General features: G+C 40.0%; 1 protein-coding gene across 1 annotated transcript in view; it reads right to left on the bottom strand.

Moving 5' to 3' along the window:
- Positions 1-651: 651 nt before the first annotated feature.
- Positions 652-20341, bottom strand: part of cntn2 (contactin 2) — a 45421-nt gene continuing 25731 nt past the window's right edge. Inside the window, exons 17-23 of the mRNA XM_077529276.1 lie at positions 19304-19374; positions 18973-19207; positions 17066-17181; positions 14869-15055; positions 10924-11036; positions 5409-5577; positions 652-4025 (exon numbers count right to left, since the gene is read on the bottom strand). Of these exons, the coding sequence (XP_077385402.1) occupies positions 3928-4025; positions 5409-5577; positions 10924-11036; positions 14869-15055; positions 17066-17181; positions 18973-19207; positions 19304-19374 (989 nt within the window). The 3' untranslated portion in view covers positions 652-3927. The remainder of the gene's footprint in view (positions 4026-5408; positions 5578-10923; positions 11037-14868; positions 15056-17065; positions 17182-18972; positions 19208-19303; positions 19375-20341) is intronic.

Raw genomic sequence — 20341 nt, 5'->3', positions numbered from 1 at the left:
ATAATAAAAAGAAAGTGACAGCATGTTAATTAAATATGAGTATATGAGAATACTTATGGCCATGTGATATTTCACTTTGTTTTTTAAATAAATTTGCAAACATTTTTACATTTCTGTTTCTTTCTGTCAAATTGGGTGTACATTACTGTAAAATAAAATGAGCTTCTTTTTTTTTTTTTTAATTTAGCAAATGGCTGCTCTGAAACAAAGACTGAGAAATGTAAATGAGTCTGAATACTTTGCGGGAGCACTGTATGTGAAATAAATAAATGCATACAAAATAAATTATTTTTAGAGTTTAGAATGCTGTATAACAAAGTGTTTTAAGATAAACACCTGTTTTTTTTTATTGCATTATAAAAATATAAACAAAATTACAATGAAGCTTGGGGCTTTATTTTTTTGTGGTAATCAAAGAAACTTATTTGTTTTTCCTCTGGTGTGAATCTGAACGTAGTAGAATTAGTGGCAATACATAATATAATTACGGAAACAACATAAAAAATAAATAAATAAATAAATAGATAAATAAATAAATAAATAAGTACAGCATATCCCCGCTAGTCATGGTGGAAAGGGAACAGGCTGGGCCAAGAATGTTGTGGAGTTTTCAGCAGTTCGGCGAGATGAACGAAACAGTCTGGAAAACAATTTCTTTTGGGTTTCTTTATATTTGAAGCTTCAATTATACACAAGTCGAACAGAGCAGTCTACAAGATAGTGGTCTGTGACAGAGTGCGGATCATGGGAAGTTTCTTTATGCTGCATCGTTAGGAATTTGGGAGGAGTGTCAGATAGAGGAAAACAAAGGAGATTATTCCGAGCAGGCTATTCAGTCAAGGTCACTTCGATATCGCTTCATGTACAAGAAATAAAAAACACATTGTTAAAGAAAATACAGGTGTCTACAATAAAGTGTAAACTTATGTTAATATGTGCTAAAATTCATGCTCTTTATGAAAAAAATGTTTTAACCTCTCCAAAGAAACACACGTTTTTTTATATACCAAAAATATATATAAAAAAAAACAACATAAAAAAATAAATAAATCAGCGAATAGGTGTATCCGTAGGTGCCAAACCGTGAGTATGGAGAGGCCCACTGTACTGTACATAACATCAAGTGACACATTCATAATACTTGAGTTCAATACCTTCCTGTCTAATGTAATAAATGTGACAAAGTTTTACAAAAGAGCTGATAGAAGCTGATAGGATTACAATATATGGTATTGTTAACTCCAATCTTTAATGGCCCACCCTTTCATTGCTGTCAGGAACTTGATATCAACCTATGAGCATAAAAGCAGCTGCAATAAAATAAAACACATTACACTAGCATTTTTAAATTGATCGTATTGATCAAACAACAGAGACAATAGAGGGAAACACAATGCATTATTTTGTACAACTCCCCTCAAAATAGATAAACAGAAATAAATAAATAAATAAGTAAATAAATAAATAAATAACACAAAACAGAGAATTACATCTCAGATGGTGTGAATAATGACTAGTCATGGATGGCGCAGTGGTACAGTTGGGATCAGGTTGCTCTCAGTGACACGGTGAATTGTGAAGTGGTAAAGATGGAGATGGATGGTGTATGATTGCAGTCAAACATTAGCAGGAGCTACCAGTGAGCTATTATAAGGGTTGTGTTTTACAACATTTTTCAAACTGCTTATGCAAAAAAGAGCAACACTGAAGTCTTTGTAAAAGAGCAATGAACTACAACCTGATCTCTCATTTGTCTTGGCTATGTAGTGCATTCGGACAGCCAGAAACGGCTCATTCTCTGGAAATTTGGGCCTCCGCTTGCTTGCATGATTGACAGCTGACTCATTAAAAATGGTCCATATTGCAACCACTGACAGGAAGAAGCTATTTCAGCTTATAATCAGGAAAAAAAAATGAGTAAAGCCCAATTCACACTGACTGCGGAACGGACGCCGCAAGGATAGAACGCATTCAAGTCTACGTGTCAATGGCCACGGAAGAGGCGGGTCGTGATTTTGCACATCAGTTTATTTCTGGTCCAGGTTGCGAACGCGCAACCAAGGGGCACGAAGCCGGAAGCACAAGTCCTTTTGACGCAGCCCACACATCGCAAACCGAACCGGAAACAAACTGTTGTGCAAAAAACAGTCACGCCTCTTCCGTGGCATATACCCCATTCACACCAAATTCGGTGAGGTGCGTCTGCGGTGAGGAACGACTGCGGCGATGCGGAAGTTTTCCCTAAGCGTTCTATTTCTTCCGGACACCGCATGCGGATTTTCATGGAGCTGAAGAAATTACACGTACCGGACAGGAAATCGGGCGTCTCGCATTAAGGTAAATCCGGTAACACGACAAAATGGCACTATTTAAACACAAAACGTACTTACCCATGGAGAACAGCCATGGTAGAAGTCCCAGAAATAATGTCCAAAAAGCATTTCGATGTGACAACAGCCAAGCGTGGCTATTGTTTACAAATAGCACTCTATATACACGGTTGTTACTGGATGAACTCAACTCTCCAGCGTGAACCCCACGTGATCTTGTGGTCTGTCGGGAGCAGATTTCCGGACACGCAACGCACGCGGTGTGAATTGCAGTCCTTGCGGCGTCCGTACGGCCGTCGTACGGAAAACGCACCGCGTCCGTTCCGCAGTCAGTGTGAATTGGGCTTAAGACTGAACATGCAAAAGCCAAACGGTAAATATGTATTTACAAATGTTTGAATTTTTTTTTTTAGTTTCCCTTTATACACCACCACAACTGATTTGAAATAGCAAGATGTGATTGAAGCAAAGTCGTTCAGCTCTAAAGGCTGAGATACACCAATCCGACGTTGACCAAATGTGACCGATGCCTACCCCCCTGTGGCGAGATGTAATTCCCCTCCATACCATCGGCAGCGGTAGTCATTATTCCTGAAGGCAATAGGAAACCTCTTTACAGCGGCGGGATATAAAAATGTAAACAATGCATACCGGTTACTTTTTCTCTTTTGGACATGAATGAAACCGTCTTTTTGCACAGTATGGTACATAAAAGTAAATATCCATATCTATATCCAGTCGCGTCCCCATGTCATGCCATAGTTTGGCTCTCATACCTTTGTCGGTAAACCATTTAACGATAACCTCATACAATGCCGGTCTCTCTTAAACCAAAGAGACAAAGTCATCTTCCCGATCTTCTGTCCAGACAAACATCGTACGTTCAAATGTGGATGGCACAGCGGGATGACGATGCACAAAATGAGCGGGAAAAAAAATGGTCCAGGCTTTCCATCAGTACCGTTTACCCGCGTTCGCCGCTTCCTCTTCTTGCCCCGTGCGACGATTCACTAGCTAACAGCCAATCACAGTGATCAAATGCCCCAACGCTGATTCAACATGTTGAATTTGCTGGAAACTCCCCAACCGATTTGATCTGACTATACGACAGTAATTTATACATTGACCAGACGGCGCATGCTGTTCACCCAACGCTGTCCGACTCACGACATGCAAGTTTATGTACAGACAGACCTGCATGTAATGTTTAATGGCTCTTTAATCAGATGCATCCATTATCCAAATATTACTGTACTTTTGAGACCCTGAAAATGGAGATATCGCATCCTGGATAAAATAACTGCAGTTCCTAAATGGTAAATGTTTGTGTAGCCTGCTGAAACTCTTAACCACTTCCTGACATCAGTTGTGGTTGTGTATAAATATACTGTATGAATGTGTAAGAAGTCTAGAGTGAAAGCACTTGTCGTTATCATCCTGTTGGTTTGAAATATCACACGAGAGTTTGCCCTAAAAACACACATTGATGTTTTTTAAAACAAAAATAACTTTTTTTTTTTAACCTATTCCCACCCAATAGAGGTTGAGACACCAGATGCTTTCAATTAAAGTTAGTAAAATAAAAAGTTGAGAGAAATCACAGGCCTGACATATTTGTGAGAAGAAACATGCCAATGACCAGGTGGAGTGAAAGACTGTAAACAGTTGCCTTGTTCTGTACCATCATGCCAGTTCCTGGAAAAGACAAGCACAGTATTTCACAAGACTATTTAGCACAATTTAATATGATGCATATAAGTAGACATGGGCGAGTACCAATACCAGGTATCGGGCCCATCCTTTAGATCAAAATATCAGGTACTGATCTTTCACGACATAAAGCACTTGCCAAAGGTACGGAATCACTCGACAAAAGGTGGGCATTTGAAAATGAAGGGCCGATAATGACAGAAGCGCACTCTTCTGTTGATATCTTCATTGTGTATCCAATCCAGATTTAAATAGACAAATGTTTGCAGTCAAAAGCAACATTTTAAGTAGGGCTGGGTTCAAAATATCGATACGCCTTTTCATATCCCTATATCGATACGTAAAACCATGTATCGATATATCGAAATCCACCCCCCCATCCCCCGCCCCCGAAGCCATCTGAGATAGGCTCCAGCACCCCCACAACCCTTGTGAGGAAAAGCGGTTAAGAAAATGGATGGATGGATGGATGGTAGGATGACACAACAATGTGAATGTCGTGAGTGTCAGTTTTTTTTGTCACTTTATTTACACAGCCTGTACTCTGGTTGTAATTGATTTAAATTTTTATTTGTTTTTATAAGGCCATGTTAAATAAAACAGATTATTAGTGTAACTGCAATGGATTCAATTCTTAATGTAAATATTCATATTTTTACTAATGCATTAAATTAGAGTAAGAAGTTTCTACTATTTGCAGCATTGGTAATTTTGACTGTCTAAAATAGCTACTGCATGAATTCCTCAACTGAATCGAAAATTGTGAATCGAATCGAATCAAATCGAATCTGGAAATCTGAATCGATACCCCTAATTTTAAGGGTATTTTAATTTTAAATAATACTTTTTTTTTTTTTTTTACTAATGAGAAAGCTGTGACATTGTAACAATGTAACGATATTCTCAGGTCACGATCCAATTATTATCACAATGAACCTCACAATACAATAATTATCATGATATTGTGAGTAGGTTGGTGATGTAAAAAAGCCCACAATACTGTATTTAAAAAAAAAAATCAGACTATTGTTTAAAAAAAAAAAGAAAAAAAAAAGCTTATACAGGGAAAAACACAATATTGTATTTTTTTTTTCACATAACAGGAATGACAAAGAAATAGGTTTTGTCTGTCATTTTATTGTCATGTTTAATAAGAGTGATAATTACCGCAGTGTCCAAACCATAATTAACGAACCTAATTAAAGCTAAACAGCAGTAATAAAACTAACCACCAGAGGGTGCTTGAACTGCACAAATGGAATACAACCTCACCTTATCAACAGATGTGCTGCTTTTAATATCATGACATGATGACGATGATATTGTGGCAATTTACATCTCCATCCCTATTCCATTGTGGTTATTCACCTGAATCCCGTGAGACAATAATCTCGTGCGCGGGTCCATCTCCACCTTCACCCCAGGATCGCACTTCCAAAACAACATATCCGTTGTCTTTGGGTAGGGGCAGGTTCACTGATGTCTTCGCCATGTCCAAAATCTTCAGAACTGGTTGACCCTCATGCTTGTACAGAACCTGTCACAATGGAAGTACACAGTTTTGGTTACCATAAAGCTCGACTTGTTTGTCGTCGTGCTGCACGTGATGAACACAATTTGCAGCAGAAACTTTTACTTACCCTTTTTTTTAATTAACATATTAAGTACAATTTTAAAACAAAAGGTTGAACATGGAAAAATAGGAAAACAATTTTAATTAACAGCACAACACATGTACAGAACTACATAACAACACAATGAAGTAGTTTACAATCTTGCGTGCTTTAACAGGTATGGAAAACTCCCAAAAAGATCTTCAACTCTCACTGGAACAGTTCTCAGCCAAGTGTGCAGCAGTTTGAATGAAAATCAGCGCCTCCAAATCTGAGACCATGATCCTCGGTCGGGAATAGGGCTGGGTATTGCCGCACACCTCACGATACGATACGTATCACGATGCAGGGGTCACGAGTCGATACGTATCGCGATACATAATCTTCAAGGCGATACGTAACCCCATATTAATTTACTTGCATTTTATAATAACTGTCATATGTATACCTAAAGGTTTATTATGCTGGATGACAAAAATGTTTTTGTTAGTAGCTCTTCTGCTTTACCACCAAGCGGCATGCCTGGTCTAAATATGGACGCGCCGCAGAGCAAGGAGCAGTTTTCACAGACACACCGGGAAAATGTATTAATAGTCATGAGCCGATATGAGTAAAAATATCAAAGTATTAAAATTACAGCTCTAAAATGTGCTTATTTTGAAATATTTGGGGAAATAAAAACAGCATTTTTTTCATGTAACACATTCTATTTCGTTTTTTATTAAACAAAATATACGAAAATTGGTACATTAAGACACATGTGCAATGTTAAGTTTATAAGTAAATAAATGTTGATATTCTTCCTCTGCTTTAATTTTTCTTAGCAAGACACAGTGTCCAATCACTGGTGAGCTATTTTTTGCATTAATTGAAGGCAATTAACTTCAAAGACGCTGCTGGTTTTTATTTTTTAGGTACAATTCAAGCTGCAAAGGCAAATGTTAACTGCCTATTTAAAGTTAACGAGCAATATCGATTCTGACACTTGCGTATCGATACGTGTATTGTAATGAGGCCCGCAACGATATCTTGCCGTATCAATTTTTTTAGCACACCCCTAGTCAGGAAAGGGTGGAGTGGCCTCTGCAGGTTGGGATGGAGATACTACCTCAAGTGGAGTTGTTCAAGTATCTTAGCGTTTTGTACATGCGAGAGATCGCTAGGTGGATCGGTGCGATGAAGACTCTGTAATTTATGTTTGGGTTTTTTGTGCTCTGTAAAGCGCTTTGTGACAGTTCAGGCTGTTTGAAAGCGCTATATAAATAAACTTGAGTTGAGTTGAGTTGAGTTGAGTAATGGTCAGTCTTGGTGAAGAAGGAACTGAGCGAAGGCAAAGCTTTAAATTTACCGGTCGATCTATGTTCTTTCATGAGTGATGGGTCGTGACCAGTAAGAACAAGATCGTAGATCCACACAGCCAAAATGGGTTTCCTCCGCACGGTGTGCAGGCTTTTCCTTAAAGATAGTGTGAGTAGATGCAATGATCCTCCAGATCGAGGAGGCAAATGAGGTGGCTCGGGCATCTAGTTAATATGCCTCCTGGATGCCTCCCTAGAGAGATGTTCTGATTACTTCCCAGTGAAGGACCACAGGGACAACCCAACGACACACTGGAGAGACTTGTCTTCCGGTTGGCCGGGGAATACCTCAGGACTACATGCTGAACGAAGTGGCTGTGGAGAGGAGAATCTGGCCTCCATTGCTAAAGTTACTGCCCCTGCGATTTGACCTCAGATAAATGGAAAAGAATAGATGGAAGGCTAGATGGATTTCCGTTGCCCAGAAACATGTTTGGCCAATTCTGTGTTTGTTGCAGATGAACACACTCAGGAGAACTGGTGCAATGGAAAAGGAAAAAGGAGAAACAAAAACTTGCCCAAGGTCACTTTAATTTGACAGGGACAAAAATAAAGCTTTATGCAATTTCTGCAAAGCGGAGCTGGGGTCGCTTTTCAGAAACAGGGGAACATATATTCGAATGGTAAGGCAGATTTTTTATTTTATTTTTTAAACTCAGCTCAAGTTTATATCCTTCCATGGTTTGCTCGAACACACACTATACAGGCTTTCCCACAGTGCTGTATTAGCCCAGCGGTGTGCAAGGCTTTTCTTGCGCTGCTGCCAGGCTAAGCGTCCAATTCAGGTCTAATTAAGAGCTCAAAGAGGTCTAATTAAGAGTTAATAAATAAATAAATAAAGAAATAAATAATTCAGCATAACTATGGCAATGAGTTACGCACAGAGCCAATGATGGTTAAATAGTCAAGACGCACAGTATGATCCTTGCGCACAGCCAATGCTGAGTCGGTTCGCATAACGAAAGACGTACGTAACTACAGGCATGCTTTTGACAAAAATTTTGTTTGTAACTTGAAAAGACCATAAAAAAGGTACTAGTAGTCAAACTAGTTTTCGGTCCTTCACACCCATGGGGCATGTGGGTGACACAAGTTCACAACACCCTCACTTGTTTGTCATCCACATGTTTCATTATTTTTAGTATTTGCTGCAGGCTGCTCAACAATGGACTGCAAATGACCTCCGACCTGACTTAAGACACCCCTGATTTAGTGCACTGTCATCACAACTATAAATATGGAATATTGGATATGCCATATTGAGAGAGAATGAGTCATTTCAGTCATTTAAACTTGACTCAAAATGTTACAACAATGAAAATAAATCCATTATACAATTAATATCTCGAACGTCTTACAGGTTTTGCCATTTGTGTTGTCATTTCCATATCAAATACAAATTCAATTTAGCTCCAAATTTGGCCAAGGTTTGCTGAGTAATACTTATTGTATCAATATGAACTTTGATTCAGATTTACCGTACATGCTTTTTATTACTCACTAATACAAAGCTTCAATCAGAATGAGGGTTAATAATAAAATAGTTATTAATAATTAGCTATGTATTTTTCCCCTAACAGACCAATTTATTGTTATGATCGTGCCCAAGCTCATAGGTACAAGACAAAACGTTTCTGGTGTCATGTTCCATGTGATCATATGGGGGGAGTGAGTGTGATTAAAGCTTTGATTTTCTGTAGTTTTCTCTACTAAGGTCCAACACAGCTTCAGGAATAGCATGTATGTATGAAGCTTGCAGTCTCCTAGTGTTTTTTACATTATCACATACTGTGTAAATTGTTGCCCATTCAGCATCCATTGGTCATCCTGGAAGGGTTTTTTTTCCCCACATCTGCGGTCCCTTCTCAAGGTTTTTTATTTTTCCCCTGATACATTTATACACAGATTTTTAAGTTTTTCCTTGCCCTCTTGTGAATCTCGTTAATATTTGTCAACTGTGGGCATATGAAGTCCATTGACCCCGGGTTTTCACCGGATGCGGTTGCGGTGCGGTCCGGCGACGCAAGCAATTAGATTCCATTCATTCGAATGGTGCAGTTTACACCGCTTGCGGGTGCGTTGCGTGTCGACTGCGTCTCAGCTGCGGCGTGCCGCAGGCCTCCCGCAAGGATCGACCTATTTTCTATTTTTGCCGGACGCCCCAGCGGTAGGCCTCCGGCAAATGGCAAGCTAGCACAAAACACATCGATAGGGACAGGAAGACCGACGCAGTTTCAAAATAAATTTCCGGTTACCTTTCAGAATAAAACACTCGCCAGCTCCTATTTCGCAAGCTTTTCAGCAAAACGTGACGTGGGCGTCGCCGGGCCATGTGCTCATTCACGGTTTAGACACCAGCGAACATGGACGAGGAGAGGTTTATATTGGAGGTGGAAAACCACAAAATAATATATGACACGGCACATCCTTTTTATAAGGACAACCAAAAAAAGGATGCTGCATGGAATCTCATAGCAGAAGAAGAAGAAAAGGTTAAATCAAAAGAAGTCCACCTCTCTTTCTGCTTCTCTGTTGAGCACAGACTTTCTGTATGTTTGTCGTTGTGAAATGCCACATGATCGCGCGCGCACGGTCCCGCGAGACACGTTGGGAAGTGGGCGGCGACGGAGCTGCCGGACCGCAGCTGTGCGGAGCCGGTGTGGATTGACAAAAAAATTGACCCGTCCGGAGCACGCAGTCAAGACGCACCGCACCGCAACCGCACCGCAACCGCATCCGGTGAAAACCCGGGGTGAACTCCTTTGTAACGAAGGACTATGTAAATAAACTTGACTATAAACTCTATATCGCTGGTGTTGGACCAAAAACCTTTATATCTCTAAAATCATGACTTTTCAGGAGACTCCAAAAATTACTTTTTTCCCCACCCATTAACATTGTGTCATGAAAGAGAACAAGACATTTTCAATATTTTAGAAAAATGTGCATTTTGGAAAAAATGTGAATTTTGCCAAAACGCTTTTCTACTTGTGTTTTTAACTATTTGACCGCCAAAAACGTTTAATAATGTTTAGTAAAATCACGATGTATGCTGCCATAAACATCAAATGACATCATCTACGTTTTTTTTTTTTTTTTTTTTTTATCAATTGGCAGTGCAACGTCTGTGGAGTGAGCGCTGCCTGGTCAATGGGTTGTGGAATCAAAAACAGCCACTAACTATGGCCAGCAGATGGCAGCATTGTGTGTGTCTCTTTTCAATGGGCTGCCAGTGTATGGAATTACAATGAAACATTAAATCGAACGTTTTTCAAGGATGACGTGAATGATCAAAAAGCCTTTGTCACTTTAAATCTAATTCACAGAGCATCACTAAACAAAAAAATGTATCTTGTCACAAAAAGCTTTCAATTTTCGCCCAATGTCACTCAAATGACCTCTTTTCAAATGGTGATTACTAAAGAACGGAATAAGGTAGAAACATATTTTTTTTTCTAATGGAAGAATGGAATTCCATCATTCATTTGGTACTCACATTGTAAATGTAATAAATGCACGCAATATTCTGTTTGCCTTGAAAGGTGAGTTAAAATGCTCGAAATCGGCCAGCAGATGACAGCAGAGTATGAGATCAGCCAGGGCCATGTTGCAAAAAGCTGTTTTTTTGGATAACGTGTGGCAGTAAAAGACTTAATTATGAGGTTTCTGCCTGATGCCAGCATATACATAATGAAAAGAGAGCATTAAGTAGCATTCAGATGCACAAAATTAATGTAGGACTAGCAGATAATATTAACACCTCAGAAGTGTGAGTTACCCTATGGTGGATAGACAATGTAAGGTGCATAGTTCCCAGTCAACATCAATTGACATGGATAATACTTGAATCTTCACTAAAAATATGCATTTTTACTCTTACTATTTTTGGTGAAGCAAGAGCAGAACACTCACTTTGTATCCCAGGACTGCTGACTCATTGTGCATGGCCTTCACGTGGTCCCATCGCACAATTACCCATGAACCATCAGTCCTCCATGATACATTTCCAGGAGGGCGATTCGGAGCTGAAAGAAGAAGCAATTACATTAGTTGAACTCAACCAAATGAATTTGAAAAGTTTCCTTGTAATCATTTTTTCGAGTAAACCCTGAATAAACCATTCCAATAAATACATTTGTGATTCTCTGATATTCTCACAGCCTAAAGGGGGCAGTAAAGAGCATCTACAGCATGTGAACACTTCACCACAATAGAAGTAGAACACTGACACAAAAAAAAAAAAAAAATTACTACCAACAAGAACAGTTTAAGGTACACACACTTAACAAAATAAAAGAGAACAAAGAACCGAGAATTAGTAAACACGGTTGTTTACAACAGATTGGCTCGTCTGCGTTGTTTTTCCTTGCTGACCGTCTGCATGCCATGTGGAGAGGCGTGGTTGCTGAAATGATGTAATTTCACCGCATGGAGCCGTACAGACCTTGTCGACATGTCTGTCAAGATTTCGGAGCTTGAAACCAAACACTTTTGAAACTGGGCTCCAGAGTGGAAAGATTTCAAAACGCGCCCCGTCAGTGTTGTTTAAGGTGTACGATAATTATCGTATTTGTACGATAATTTGACCCTCTGTACGATGTATAATCAATAATCCTAAAAAATGGCAAATGTACGATACGATAATTTGACTATTTCGTATTATTACCGGCAATACTGAAACTACCAGTTTTTTTGCGAACCCGGAAAGTATCTGTTCTCATGTGACATAATACCAGCCAATCATGCTTTGCTGAGCATGAGAAACGAATGACGTCTATGCATTGATTGGCTGAATGGTAAGTGCCCGCCCCCAGGAGACGCTCTCAAACAGGAAATCTTGCAAGACTCAAACCACCTATCCAGTAATATATACAGATTGTTAACCCGCAACGAAGCCTTGAGTGCCTGTGAGCACTTTTAAACACAACAACGACTATATTTGACTGTCGCCAATCAGTGTATTTGGTTATGACGGGTGTACGATAATTTCCATCAAAATATGATACTTTTGAGTCTATGCTATGATAATCCTATATTTCCCACCTGGCAACGCTGCGCCCCGTACGTTCCAATGTGGATACTATTGCAGGATAGCTACTACTCCGGTGATGACGTAATTTTCTCATGACTGCGCACGAATCGCAAGTCTGTCAACAACAATGGCAGTTAGCCGTGTCGTAGTTGTTTTGCGCAACCTCCTTAGCTTGTTTAATGCTTTTACAGCAAAATGCTTTGCATGATGTTGTACTTGAATCACCCGGCATTGTGACTTCTCATGTGTTGTATTCGTCTCACTGATCTGTATATATTACTGGATAGCCAATAGCCCATACACACCATTGCAAGCCGTTGAAGCCACATGGCAGGCATCTTACTCCTCTCATCTCGCAAGCAGATTACTGTTCAAACTACTTTGAAGAGCCCCTTTTATTTTATCGCTCAGTTCCTAGAAACCAATATTAGACTTTGTTGAATTACAGTTATAATTCTTTAATAAAAAAAAAAAATACAAGTTTCCTCCTGTAAACATCATTAAGCATATAATTCGTACATGTTTTTAAGGCAAGTTGTAAAATGTCTGAATCCCTCTGGTTTATGTTGAACAAATTTAAAACATAAATCATGCTGTTTCTACCAAGTACTGTCTCAAATGTTCTCTAATTTCGATACTGTAAATGTATAGGATCGTATGTCGACAAACGTTTCTTGGGAGGAGTAAAATGGCAGCCTCGCGGCTTCAAAAGTCTTGGCCTATAAGCTATTCAGATCAGTGGTTTGTCTTCTTCACTGATTCTTCTTCTACATTTCCGTTAACTCCCTATGTCAGCATGACAGCGCCACTCCAGACTTGGCATATATATTACAGCCGTTAAACATCCTAGGTGTCTTTTTCGACGCTCGCATGTCTTGAGACGGTTCTGTCTGTACAAGATTTGTTTGAGGAACAAAGGCAATGTAAACAGGGCTTTAGTTGGTTTGGTTTTGGTTGCATTTTAATTGGCATGCTTTCCTTGTGTCTCCCTTTGTCAAAGTCTCATCAAGTTTTATCACGTCCACCTGTGTTTGTCCCTTGTGTCATCCAATCAGCTCCCTCAGCCATGTGTGTCTTATCCAGGTGTCTCTCATTGTCTGGTTAGTTTGTGTGTATTTGTTCTCTGCTTCCTTTCAGTCCTTGTTGGTTCATTGTCTCATTTTGTCCATGTCATGTCCTCTTCACGTCGTGTTTCCTTGGTTAGTGACTTTATTCTAGGACTGGAGAATCTTTCCAAAACAATGAACTACTTTTGAGGCAATTGCCCTAAAATGGTGCACTGCTTTCAGGCATTTGACGCAATGCAGTAGAGCCCCATCTGCTGGTCAAACATGGTATTTGTAAACTAAGTGTTGCCAAGGCTTTATTCCTTGGTGACAGCCTCACCATTTCAAAACATTCAATAAAATCTGAGTGGATGTCATCTATCTTTTTCAACTGTGGGATCGTGTTCTTTTAAAGTTTGATTTACACAAGTGAAGTCAGTCATTGTCATTGTTGTCTGTGCATATGCATTCAAAACAGTATTTTTAATACCTGACAATGCTACAGTATTTTAAGTGGCTAGTTCTAGATGTTGATGATAAATCTGCATTATTATATGTACTCATTTCGTAAAAGTGTGCATAGGTGCAGTGCCTGTGAACAGGGATATAGTTTTTTGTATGGTATACAGATTTCCATAACCCAAAAATGGGGAAAAAATATTTGAGCCGAATGACCATAACTTTTCCTATTTTATATAAAATAATTGGGGGCAGCACATCCGCCTCCCAGTACTGAGGACGGGTTCGAGTCCAGGCTCCGGCCATGCTGGGTGGAGTTTGCATGTTCTCCCCGTGCCTGCGTGGGTCTTCTCCGGGTACTCCGGTCTCCTCCCACATTCCAAAGACATGCATGGAAGGTTAATTGGGCGCTCCGAATTGTCCCTTGATGTGCTTGTGAGTGTGGATGGTTGTTTGTCTCTGTGTGCCCTGCAATTTGCTGGGAATTAGTTCAGGGTGTCCCCCGCCTACTGCCCGAAGCCGGCTGGGATAGGCTCCAGCAACCCCGCGACCCTTGTGAGGAATAAGCAGTCAAGAAAATGGATGGATGGATGAATAATTGGAGGCTTTAATGGACTGCAAGACAGCAGGTTTGTCAAATTCCCGTAAAACGGCGTGAGTCGCTGACACGTCTGTGACGTTCGAGCCCTCGTTTGCAGCGGTCACGTGATATTTGGCAAGTCGGAAACAGTTGTCGGAACAAATGCTTTGACATGCCTCCATTTCTTTTGTTCGAATCGGATTTGAGCAGGAAGGCTCGAGAGTAACAACCCAAGTTTATTCCCAGTTTTTCTTTGTATTTTGAATCTTGTTTTGGACTTTTGGATTTTGTGTTTTTTGTCCAGCCATGTACCTGTTTGCCTGTTTGTTCTTTTTGCAATTAAACTGTTTTTTGTTTGTTTTGTTTTTTTGACCTGACAACGTCAATTATAAACCAAACCTTAAGTAATCTATTAAGGACGGGAATTAGATTAAATTGATATTTTATTTGTATTTGTATTTCTTTTGAAAAAATCACTGCTGTTAAGTTTATAGGATTTGTCCGATAGCTGAGGCCTGCATGTAAAGAGCTCAAATTCACATAGTTAATATGATGCTGTACTTTAGACTGCAACATAGTTATTGTTAAATAAAGTAGTGGCCATTATTTTTGCCCCAGTTGCTTGTAAAACACAATTAAACAAGAATAAAATGAACCTAAAATTCAATGAATTGATGGATTATGATGTCAATCCCTACATTTCAACTCTCTGTGCATGCATGAGAGTTAAGCACACATACGTGGTTTCCTCGTGGTGACAGTGGATCGTGGTGATGGTGGGCCAGTGCCTGCGCTGTTATAGGCCAGAACTGCAATATGATATCGAGTGCTTGGACGAAGTCCAGACACCCTGGCTGTTGTTTCTAGTCCTGCTGTCCGCACTCTGTCTGCTGCTGCTTCTCGTTCATGCTGTCGCCAGTATCGGATCTAATGGCACCCAGAACAGACAATGTCAGAATGTTACATAGTCTTAATCTTTTCCCTCTTTTCACAAATGAATCTCACTAACTCAAGATAATTACGTGTGGCATTCAATGGATTGTCAATGATGAAACATACCGTATTTTCCAGACTATAAAGTAGGGATGTAACGATATCCAAACTGATGTTTGGTGATGTATCGTGACCTTCATATCGTGATAATATCGTATCATGATGATACGATATTATCACGATATGAAGGTCACGATACGATAATTATCACAATATTGTGGGGGTGTTGGTGACATTTAAAAAAGATCACAATATTGTCAAAAAGAGAGCTCATACTAAAAAAAAAAAAGCACAATATTGTTATTGCTGTTCGGTCCCTGTACAACCGGTGTCAGAGTTTTGTCCACATCGCCGAGCAGTAAGTCGGATTCATTTCCAATGAGGGTTAGACTCCGCCAAGGCTGCCCTTTGTCACCTATTCTGTTCTTAACTTTTATGGACAGAATTTCTAGGCGCAGCCGAGGCTTTGAGGGGGTCCAATTTGGTGACCTCAGTATTGCATTTCTGCTTTTTGCAGATGATGTGGTGCTGTTGGCTTCATCAAGCCGTGATCTCCAACTGTCACTGGAGCGCTTCACAGCCGATTGTGAAACAGTTGAGATGAGGATCAGCACCTCCAAATCCGATACCATGGTCCTTAGTCAGAAAAGGGTTGCGTGCACTCTCCGGGTCGGGGATAAGATCCTGCCCCAAGTGGAGGAGTTCAAGTATCTTGGTGTCTTGTTCACGAGTTAAGGGCAGGATGGAGCGAGAGATCAACAGGCGGATCAGTGCAGTGAAGCGGACTCTGCATCGGTCCATTCTAGTGAAGAAAGAGCTGAGCCGAAAGGCGAAGCTCTCGATTTACCGGTCGATCGACGTTCCAACCCTCACCTATGGTCACAAGCTGTGGGTCGTGACCGAATGAACACGATCCGGGATACAAGCGGCCGAAATGAGTTTCCTCTGCAGGGTGTCCGGGCTCCCCTTTAGAGATAGGGTGAGAAGCTCGGTCATCCGGGAGGGACTCGGAAGTCGAGCCGCTGCTCCTCCGCATTGTGAGGTGCCAGCTGTGGACGCCTCCCTGAAGAGGTGTTCCAGGCATGTCCCACCCGTGGGAGGCCCCATGACGACCCAGGGCACGCTGGAGAGACTATGTCTTGCGGCTGGCCTGGGAACGCCTTGAGATCCGCCGGTGGAGCTGGTTGAAGTGGCTGGGGAGAGGAAAGTCTGGGTTTCCCTCCTAAACTTGCTCACCCCACGACCCGACCTCTGATAAGCAGTAGAAGATGGATGGATGGTTTTCTGAAGTGTTCCTGAGCCCATGTGGTGATATCTTTTACATATTGGTGTTGTTTTTTGATGCAATTCCACCTGAGAGATCGAAGGTCACAGGCATTCAATGTTGTTGTTTTTTTTATTTTCTCATGCAGTTGTTCACAAAGAGGTGAACCTCGCCACATCTTTGCTTGTGAATGACTGAGCAATTTAGGGCAGCTCCTTAATTTATACTCAATCATGGAACCCACCTGTTCCCAATTAGGCTACTCCACGGTGGGATGATGAGCATTCCTCAACTTTCTCACCCACCTGTCACAGCTTTTTTTAAACGTGTTACAGCCATAACATTCTAAGTTAATGATTATTTGCTAAAAACAACAAAGTTGATCAGTTTTAACATTAAATATTATAAATAAAATACCATTAAATATTTGTCGTATATTCAATTGAACATGGGTTGATCATGATTTGCAAATCATTTTTATTCTGTTTAAGACAATGACCAACTTCGTTGGAACTGGCCTTGTACACATTTACAGTAAATTGACAACAAAATAAAATCAACCAAGAAATATTGTCATGTAAAAACGGTTTCAGTAAATTTTCCCATAATCTAATTTCTATTTTGCAGCATTCTAAAAAGCACAATTGTTTGTTGAATAGCGTCATTAAGAATCATATCACCTCATATCCTCTCAGGATGCCATTGGCATTAGGTTGCAGGACAGGCTCCCATGACACTTGGATCTCAAAAGCTGTCAGTGCAGTAACATTTATGCTTAATGGTCCAACTGTTGGCTCTGTGAAGGGTTAAAAACAGTGAAGGGATGTTAAGAGTATGAAAACGTACTGTACAATTCCTTTCAATTTCACTCGCACAGATACTGTATAGAGATTGATTGAAACAGCCGTGCTGTCTGTTTAGACAAATGCAGGAAATGCACAGATAAATAGGTGAGATTACTGTGCCAACTCAAAGCATGGGATAGCCTCTGGTGGTCAAAATGTATAACAGGTGGAAAATGTATGCTAATCAATGTCAATTTAACAATGTCTTCATTTTAATGGAAAACATCATAAAAGTGAACCAGAACGAAACCTTCACTGGTGATCTGCAATTCCCATAAAGGACTGTCCTCAGGAAAATGTTGTTTAACATTTATTTATTTTTTTTAGCCCACTTTAATCTTCTATTTCCACATCTTGATTACACCAACATTCTTTGTACTGAGTACACTAGTATTATAAATTTGAACAATGCCATAGCTACACAATGAGAATATCACAAAAAGTTTAATTTTAAAAGGGAGCTGAACGACTTAAGATTTTTTTTTGTAGTAGGTGAGTTGACGTCAGCTATTATATGATTTCAAAAAAAATTTCTGACTCAACTTTGTTTGTGGACCAATTAAAAAAAAAAACAAAAACAAAAAAAAACGTGTCACTGAGTGTCATCTCCAACATCCAAACACTCGCTGTTGTCTCAGTTAACAAATTCCACCAACCAGTACTAACTCTTTCACGCAATCACTCTCAGACACTCGCTCACAGTCAGAATTTGTACAACAATAATTTATGTAACACAATTACAGAGTCTCTTACTTGCTACAGTGTAAGAATGGTTTTAAGTAAAAAATAAAGAAGGAGGGTTTGGTTTTCAATAACTTTTGTTGCAAACCTTCAGCTGTGTTATCTGTGAGTCTGGGGCGCACCCATACTCCAGCTTGAGTTAGCAGATGGGAGGCCAGTTGGATGTTCTCTTTCATAATTAATTATTCATTTGTTGTTGTTGTTGTTGTTTTACAATAAAGATGATATTAATTGACCATGGCTTGTCTTCATTTCCACGTGTACAAACCCTCTTTTTTTGTTTTTTGTTTTTACTGTAACAGAAGGCCGTTTGGTGAATTTGCTGAGGGCTGGAATGGAGATGTGTTGTACCTTAGTTAGCTTTAGGGGCCTTCACAGTTGTGCTTTTATCATATTTCAATACAGACTTGAATACTTTGCAAGTGATCTTGCTACTGGCCTCAGTTTAAACAAAATATTTGCACACACTTTAGGCCCTTGCTGGTTTGTCAACCTCAAGTTCTAACAGTCATTGCACAGTGACAAAGGAGACGCGTTGATTAGTTGACTAGTCAACGTCCTTCCTTTCTTTAGTCTTTCCTCTGGTCTCTTGAGGTCTCCCGAATCTGTTGGAATTTAGATGTTTCTGGAGTTGGTGAAATATTCTGGTTTTGTAACTGTGGGTGGTAGGTGGTGTCTGGTTGGTGTTGGATTTCACTTTGTTTCATCGTTCTTTCCTTTGATCCTTCCTCTGTTCTCCGAACACCTTCACGAGTCTGGTGGGACTCTGACGTATCCAGTAAAGGTGACGGGTTTGGGATTTTTAACAGGTTTTAGGTGAATTAAAGAACACAAACTCACATGGAAGTATGCACACTGAAAAAAAGCAATGGTGATATGTTGGAAAAAACTGAAAAGTTCACTAGTCAAGTAGCCAGTTCTACAGTATCCCTAATTTTTAAGCATTTATACTGCATTGTATTCATGAATGTAAAAAAACATACAGTATCAGATAAACTGACCTTCCTCAGCAGAGTGGACTACAGCAATCTGGCTGAATGGACCTTCGCCCCTTCGGTTAAAGGCTTTAATTTTCACCTCAAAAGGGCTGTATGGCTTCAAAGTGGCATTGTAGTAAACGTATCGGGACGACTCCACGAAAGGAATGCGTACTTCTGTCCACGATGATGTGTCTTTCTTCCTGAAAGCCAGGATGTAGCCAAAGCTATCACCATTCTGGTATTCTCGGGCCATGGGCTGGAAGGTTAAGCAGAAGATGAAAGGTCAGCAAACCTGCTTCAAACCAGTTTCCTATGTGATACATGTTTATTCAGTTATTAATCTTCAACTTACCGTCCATGTTATGATGAGTTCATTGTGATCTCCTCCTCCACCTCCAAGTCCACTGGGAGCCACTGACGGAGCTGAAGACCAGACCAAATTTACAGTGCTTAAAGGAGATGTATTATGGGAATTCAACTTGTTGATTGATTGTATATAAAATGTGTCTGCCCACCCATTGACTGTAACATTGAACAACCAAACATTTTGCAAGTTGACCTACACCAAATTTCTCCGCCCCTGACTTAGCAATCAAGCTGAACGAAGTTAACTTTTGGACACGATGGTAATGATAACAGGTAAGCAGAGCTGCATTTAGTTCCGTGACTGCGCAGGTAAGTGACACATACTTGATTGATTCCTTGGTGAAGTTGTCATCATGATGTGTGAGCGGTATTTGTTTGGCTGTGTGTGTTGCATTCACTTCACTGTCATCATAATTCTTCATTTTCCACCTCAAATGAGCGTGCAGCCTAAAGTCCTTGTTGAGGTGGCAAAATGTTGCAGACTTTGCATTGCAAAGTCACACGTGCACAAAAAATTGATATGTTGAAAAAAGCAACAACAAAAAAACTGAAAAAAAAAGAAGTTCACTAGCCAACTAGTCAATTCTACAGTATCCCTAATGTTTTAGCATTTAACTTGTCAACCACCTTCTTGCAGACTAATTGGCTCTAAGGGGGAGGGGTTTTTCCACATCTTTGCGGAATGCTATGCAGCGTTTACTTCTAGGTTTGAGTATTAATCTTGTTCTATCAAACTTGTATGACGTGGCCCATGGTCCAAATAATACATATTAATTTGTAATATAGATTTTTTTTTGTGTCTGTATTTTTTTTTTATCAAAAAGAAACTCTTATTTAATTGTATAGAAATATAGCCCAGGGAGTAAGTTCCGTCGCCTGTGTTGTTATGGTGCAAAATATCAATTTTGAATATTTTGGAGTGGAGTCTAACCAGAGCCCACTTATTGTCCATTCTTATGATGCCGGACTGGTTCCACACTGAAACGGCACCAAATCACCACCAAAGATTAACATAAACACAGAT

Source organism: Festucalex cinctus, chromosome 8 (genome assembly GCF_051991245.1).
Source record: "Festucalex cinctus isolate MCC-2025b chromosome 8, RoL_Fcin_1.0, whole genome shotgun sequence".
NCBI lineage: Eukaryota > Metazoa > Chordata > Actinopteri > Syngnathiformes > Syngnathidae > Festucalex > Festucalex cinctus.
The sequence above is the reverse complement of the archived record's forward strand: the minus strand, read 5'-3'. Positions and strand labels throughout refer to the sequence as shown.